This window comes from Lactuca virosa, chromosome 8, assembly GCF_052849685.1.
Source record: "Lactuca virosa cultivar CGN04683 chromosome 8, Lactuca_virosa_CGN04683_v6, whole genome shotgun sequence".
NCBI lineage: Eukaryota > Viridiplantae > Streptophyta > Magnoliopsida > Asterales > Asteraceae > Lactuca > Lactuca virosa.
Genome location: NC_136433.1, coordinates 227,599,916 through 227,606,915, shown reverse-complemented (window position 1 = coordinate 227,606,915; position 7,000 = coordinate 227,599,916). Strand labels below are relative to the sequence as shown.

At 39.8% G+C, this 7,000-nt stretch overlaps 1 protein-coding gene and 1 long non-coding RNA gene across 2 annotated transcripts; both read right to left on the bottom strand.

The window, feature by feature from the left end:
* Positions 1–2,247: 2,247 nt before the first annotated feature.
* On the bottom strand, positions 2,248–2,954 carry LOC145128924 (uncharacterized). The gene is made up of 3 exons (XR_013717173.1): positions 2,683–2,954; positions 2,405–2,602; positions 2,248–2,324 (listed from the first exon to the last, which is right to left on the bottom strand). It is a non-coding gene; the product is annotated as an uncharacterized LOC145128924 (long non-coding RNA).
* A 525-nt stretch (positions 2,955–3,479) lies between these two features.
* On the bottom strand, positions 3,480–4,202 carry LOC145131301 (glyoxysomal fatty acid beta-oxidation multifunctional protein MFP-a-like). The gene is made up of 2 exons (XM_079066013.1): positions 3,900–4,202; positions 3,480–3,665 (listed from the first exon to the last, which is right to left on the bottom strand). Exons 1-2 carry the CDS (start codon positions 4,200–4,202, stop codon positions 3,480–3,482), a joined length of 489 nt encoding a protein of 162 aa, XP_078922139.1.
* Positions 4,203–7,000: the final 2,798 nt, after the last annotated feature.

The following is a 7,000-nucleotide window of genomic DNA, read 5'->3' as shown; positions in this document are numbered from 1 at the left end:
GATTGTTGAACGTGAAGCTCAACTTGATCAGCTTATCTCTCTTCGACTGAAGTTGAAAAGAAGTACAATGATAGCTTGGATCACTACCTTGACACCATCACTACAATGCTCAAGGTCCATGACGACATGATTGGGGCCACCAATGAAATGGTTAAGCAAACTCATGTTCGTCATGAGAAACAAATTCAAAGGATGGAGTAGGCGATTAAGAAAAAGGATGAGATGAATCTCTTCATGCAGCAGGTTCTCATCAAGCTACTCAGGGCATGCTGGAACATCGTAGATGTTCCGAATCACTAGTTCGACGAGATGCTCTCCATTCTCTCCAAGTTATTTGATCATCTCAAAGCTCAGGCTCCCAGAGCTGATGTTTATGTTGCCCTGACTCTACAGCTCAACACCAGTTTTCAAAAGGTGTTTGACAAGTTTTCGGACCTAAAGGAATCATATATCCTTGCACCGGTTGTCGGGCCTTCCGTTACAAGAGGGGGAGAAGGACCCAGTTCAAGAACTCAACCTTGGAAACGTGTCTCGGAGTTCAGACTCCGAGATGAAAACTATGATGACTCTTTACAAATCCTTTCAGGTTCTCCAGGTAGTCGTGACAATGATAATGATGATGATGAAAGTGATGAAGAAGATGTGTATGTTAAGAACGGAGTAGTAGGACTTCAAGCTCCAAGGAAATATCCTGCTAAAGTGCTAATGGAGGAAGAGCAAAGAATTTGGTCAGCAGTCTCTTGGCCATCTACCCTGGCTGATGTTCTTCACAGAAGCATAAAAGAGGCTAAGGCTAAAACCAAATTAACGGTTGATGCCTTCCGAGCCACAACATCAATGCTACCTCCAACTTCCTGTCCGAAGATTGCTCCTATAGATGAAGGCTCTCCACTCCGGAAGCCGGATGATATTCTGGAAGAGCCCCTGACTTCCTCTCCTCCGAAGTTTGTTGTTGACGAAAACATGCAACACATCCTCTCCGCCCTCCGAAAACAGAAACACAAGGGCAAGAAGCCTATTTCGTAAGATCATCAAGTTCATCACTCCGGACCTCCACCCAAGCAAAAATTTGATTGGTCCCAAGAAGAAATCAATCAAACACATGAGGAAAGCATCCGGATTCAAGCCCTCAAAGACAATCCCAATCCGATGCTAGGTCTCTCTCCTCTGTACCGTGAAGGAATCATACACGATTTGGATATAGTACCGTTTATGTACTATGATCTTCTGAACCAAGACTCGGACCAGATTGATTTGCCTCCCTCTCCCTACAGCAAGTACTATATAAAGTTCGCTCCTCTCCATCCGGAAGATGATCCTCAAATGATCATCCGGACTGAACGCGAAATATTGAAGACCTTTTATTCCAAGAACGCACTTCCTCAAAAAGAAGTCTCGTCTCGGAAAAGGATCACCAAAATTTCCAAATTCGGAAGGAAGATCTTGACCAAGTTCGATCTTAATTTTGTGTTGTTCCGGTGCAACATCTTCCGGAACAAACCAACTCAAAGCACCATCACTGACGCCGACCACTACTAGAAAAACAGCCTTTTACGACGCACATTGCGTGTCGTAAAACGCTCAGACGACGCGCAAATGCATGTCAAGAAAGGCCCTGTCATAACGAGAGACGACACGCTTTTGCGCGTCGTCTATTTACGACGCGCAATTACGACACGCATTTACGACCCGCGTTTACGACACGCATTGCGTATCAAGGAAGGCCCTGTCATAAAGGAAGATGACACGCATTTGCATGTCGTAACCTTACGACGCGCATTTACGACTCGCATTGCGTATCATCAAAGCCCCTGTCAAGAAAGGTCATGTCATAAATGAAGACGACACACATTTTTGCGTATCATAATTTTAAATTTTTAAAAAAAATATTATTTATAGATTTACTAATTTTCAAATTAAATTTGTATTTAATGTATCATAATAGAAAATAAAATATCATATACAAAAAATACAATCCATTGCATAAAATTTAATGTCATACAAATAATCGTTCCATGGAAAGATAAAACAAATCAATAGAAGTTGTAACAAAAATTTACAAACTAATTAGATACAAGAAATATAAAAAAAAAATATACCCTCAAATGCTTTTCAAACTCTAATCTCCATGTCAACTCTTCAACTCACTTCTCCAGTTTGTCCTTAGCTTCTCTAAGGTCTCCAGCATCTCTTGCAGCTTATGACAACATTCTTAGTTCTTTCCCAAGTGACACTTTTTTCCTGTCTGTTAATTCCCCTGTGCTTGTGTTGAGTAAAAAGTTCAAAAGATGTCCATCCCCAAGTGCACACAACAACTAAGGTATCTGTAATTAAACATTAAACATTTTTTACAAATTTGCCCTCATAGATGAAGATAAAGATGAAGATGAGATGAGAATCATACCCCTTCAAAGGCACAAAGAAGAACAGAATGTGGTATTATTTCGCCACCTAGATGTTCTTCAGTGATTAGATTTAAATCGGGTAGTGAAAATATCTTGACTGGTGACACTTTTTTCCTGTCTGTTAATTCCCCTGTGCTTGTGTTGAGTAAAAAGTTCAAAAGATGTCCATCCCCAAGTGCACACAACAACTAAGGTATCTGTAATTAAACATTAAACATTTTTTACAAATTTGCCCTCATAGATGAAGATAAAGATGAAGATGAGATGAGAATCATACCCCTTCAAAGGCACAAAGAAGAACAGAATGTGGTATTATTTCGCCACCTAGATGTTCTTCAGTGATTAGATTTAAATCGGGTAGTGAAAATATCTTGACACTAATACAGTCCACATCCCAACTGCAGCAAGATTACTATAATTTGGATTTTCACCAATGGGGTTTATGTCAAGACATGAGATATCATATTTCAGTTCTGCGTGCTTTTTTTCTACTAAAACACCATCATCAATTTCAAGGTAAACCAGATGGCCACCTCTAGTAGCCAATAGCACTTGTTATGGAAATTAAAAAGGTTAGTCAAAGTTATTTATTAAAAGACCAAAATACCCTTGGTTATACCTGAGTAGCGTTAACAGTGGCAACATTTATAGAGTAGTCATTGGGTGCATGCCATCGTTTCGTAGCTCTCCTGAACTTGAACTCACCAGTCTCATAACAACAATATTGTTAACAGGGCCTGCCAAGTGCCAACACAACAAATAATATATATTTTTTTGTAATTAAAAGAAAAGTAGCAAAAATAATATTTAAAAAACTTTACCTTTTTCAGGGACTTATCTGCCAAAACCCTTGTTGTAACAGATGAATTATATAGTTGGGACTCACACTCACCTCTACAACTAAATCCACATGTTTGAAGCTATCATAACTGAGTACACCTTTCAACAGATATACAGTTCTTTCAAGCTTCTCCTTGGTCATTTTCCCTGCCATAAGATGGTTGTGCAAATTGGCTGAAGATGAAGATAACCAAGTAAGAGTTGTGAGTTGTGACCATACTTTTTAAGCTCATATCATGACTCACCTTTGATTTCACCGAGTGCAGCCTCCAGAGAATTCTCATCATCCTCCTTAAATATTACATGAAAGTTAGCAAGGATAAAAGCTGTTGCTATTGCTATTGACCCCGGACCAATAACACCAACTCTATTTACCATCCTTGGCTGCAACCCCATATCAGTTATACCTGAAATCTGTAACTGTTTTTAACAAGTCATGATCACATCAACATTAACTGTTAGTATAAGAAAGGTGTCCAGACCAAACTCCAAACCTTGGAAGTGTTATATCAAGCAAAGAATATGTGGACCAAACTTTTACAAGTTTCAGATTGCCGGAGTTCATTCAAGGCCTCTGCTTCCTGCCACCAGAACTTTTTCAGCATCCATCCATTCATCACATTCAAAACAATAGAAGAAATGAGTGCAATGTACCGTCCATAGTCCAATACGAGCACCAGAAACTATACCCTCTTCAATGACATCGATGCAAATTAATGGATGACTCACATTTGGGTTCTGTTTTTGTGCTTCGTCTCTCGCCGTGTTGAGTATTAACCTTGCTTCTTTTAATGCTTCTAGTCTGTCGGTTCTGTAAAGGCTACGAATCCATGGTTTTCTAGCTTCTGAAATATCCAAACCCCATCTAGATGCACTTCTAATTAGTTCATCAACAGGGGCTACAGCATCAACAAGGGACATACTAAATGCATCCTTCTCATTTACTCCTTTTGACATCTATTATTTGAGAGAGAGAGAGAGGGAGAGAGTGAGTGGGATCAGTTCATCTAACACATGATTAAAGAAGCAATAAACATATGTAGCATACCAGTATCATCTCCAGAGCCTTAGGAAGGCCAACAAGGCGTGGAAGACTCTGAGTGCCTGGTTCAGATGGTAGCTATTATGTATGGATCATACTGAAAGGTTATATATATATATATATATATATATATATATATATATATATATATATATATATATATATATATATATATATATGTGTGTGTGTGTGTGTGAAAAAATGTCACCTCCATATCCAGGAATGATCCCGTATTGCAGTTCTGTCAAGCCAAGTTGTGAGGTAGGTGTGGATATGCGTGCATGACATGCCTAACAAACAAATTCAAGCATTAAAAAAAAGAGTTGTCATTTGAAATGAAAGGAAGGTGAAGGTGAATCATGTTTCTTACCAGTGCTATCTCTAGTCCACCACCAAAAGCAGGCCCATCTATAGCTGCTACTAAAGGCTTTCTTGCAGCTGCGTGCAGCATAAAACACAGACCACAGCTTAAGGTAAGTCCTAACTAATAAAACACGATTGATTATCCACAGACCACTCATTCATATAAATTATAATGAATATTTACTATGGCTTTGTCTATGATTGAGGGGGGGTCTGGGCACCATCCATCCTTCTTCAAAGGCTTTGTCTATGATTGAGCATTCAATGCTTTTGATGGAGACCGGGTTTTCAATTATACCCAACACACATGAACCTTCACATGGAGCGGGGCAAACCCGGCCCGTGAACTCTGGGAAGTTATTTGTTTCAAGAAGTCGATCCAATGCCTCACGCCATCTGTTCTGGCCGGGTCGCCTGATGTTTGACCGCATCAGCGACTCTTGATGGCCGGGTCGCCTGTTCGGCTTTTTCATCCTCCTTCACCTGAAAATCGAAATCAAACAAAATTACTATTTTACCCCTCATACAAATTCTAAAGCATTATAAATAAAAAAGATATGATTCTCACCTGATGAACAGTGTCAATCAACTGATTAACTGTCTCAGTCAGCGACTTGGCTGCCAGCTTCAAGTTCCTCAAAAGCATCTTTCTCCTTCAACACATCTTCCTCACAAATGTCAGCTTCTTCAGCAGCCAAATCAGTAGCCATAGTTACAGTTCAAACATATATCCATACAGTTATACATAAATAGCAATAACCGTACAGACCTCGTTAGTTTTTTTTGAGTTCTTTTCTATGGATTTTGACCATTTTCAACTCGACCCACCAACACTTAATAACTTTGACTTGTGGAGAGAAAACCCATGCTTTGACCTTGTGTAGATCATCTCTCGCTTTCTTGAAACAAGCAGCTTGGGACTGGAAGAACAATCAAATCACAATTTCTCAAACAAATAAAATATAGGGTTTAGAGCTCATTTTAGAGCCAACTGATATGAAGGAAAAAAAAAACCTCATGATACAGATATGCCTTGACCCCCTTTAGCCCATGCCACATTACAGACCCAATCAGCTTGTGGCTTCCTACAGAGAGAACCTAAATTCAAATCTCTAACACATAATTTGAAGAAATCGTTGTCTTTGTCATACATGGTGTATGCAATGTATCGATGACCAGGTGAGACTTCTGATACCTCTTCATATGCATAACCTAAATCAAGTCATGTTAATAGATTAAATGAAGTGGAAGAGAATTAGAGATCGTTGAGAGATGTTGAAATGATACTGGAATTGGAATTACCCCCAAATCTTTCTGCTTCTTGATTGTAATCGATGAGTTTTTGTTCAATCCTCTTCCCGGAGATGAAATCGAACCCACCTGTTGGACTTTTATGTGAAATGAACTCTTCGGTTAGGCTAGCTAATCTCCTACAGAGTACTGGATATTGTTTCCCTTCCTCTACTCTCCTGTAATACAACCTGAATTCCACCTCCAAATTGCCAAAGAAGAACACAAAATTTGAATTTGGATCCAAAAGAAATCAACAAGCTTCAGATGAAGTGTAATTTGAAATTGAAGGTACAGGCCCCAGCGAAATGGAGGAGTGGAGAGCTGAGAAGACATGCGAGATGCCATTTCTGATTGGAGTTTGGATTGAAGGCGATCGGTCTCTGCTAAAATAGCTTCAATCGAATGGCGCTGATGTAAGGAGTCACATAACCTTCAATCGAAGGTGTTTTGAGTGAGAGGAGCTGCTGGATCTCTCTGAACAATTTATTGAGATGTGGTTCAAAGCCCTAGTTCTTTTCGTCGAATGGCGCTTCTGAAAACATACGGAGACTTGGCGACATAGTGGATAGAGAATAGTAGTGTCTGATGGCGATGATAAAAACATACGAGACAAACACTCTTTACAGAATCCATGGCTGCTTAGAGCTGATGGGTTTCGATGCTGGTGATGGCGGCTTAGGGCTTGCAAAGAGAAGGGAGAGAGAGTGCAGATCAAGGTACAGGAAGACGGGCTGCTTCAAAAGGATTGACAGCCTCATAATAGAATTAGGGCTCTTTGTTAGAGGATTGTAGAAGGAGAGAAGCATTAGGCGGGTGTTTAATTTTTTGGGATTTCATTTCCCATCATCGCCGATTAAAAAAAAGCGAGAACGCGCCTTCCTAAAAAAAATATAAAGCGACATCTATACACGGCACGCTTTTTATGGTAGGTGCCCTCCGTGTTTTTTTTTTGGACATTAATTTTAGGGCACGCAAACATGCGCGTCCTCTATCCTTCACATTTTGCAAAGCTGACATTATTTTTTAGGGCACGCACAAATGCGCGTCCTCTATCAGC

Bases quoted from the DNA above. Each gene is read 5' to 3' on its own strand.
- LOC145131301 (XM_079066013.1), bottom strand. From the start codon at position 4,202: ATGTCAAAAGGAGTAAATGAGAAGGATGCATTTAGTATGTCCCTTGTT. The intron at 3,666-3,899 runs GTACATTGCACT...TGTTAAAAACAG, and splicing joins CTCGTATTGGACTATGGACG to TTACAGATTTCAGGTATAAC.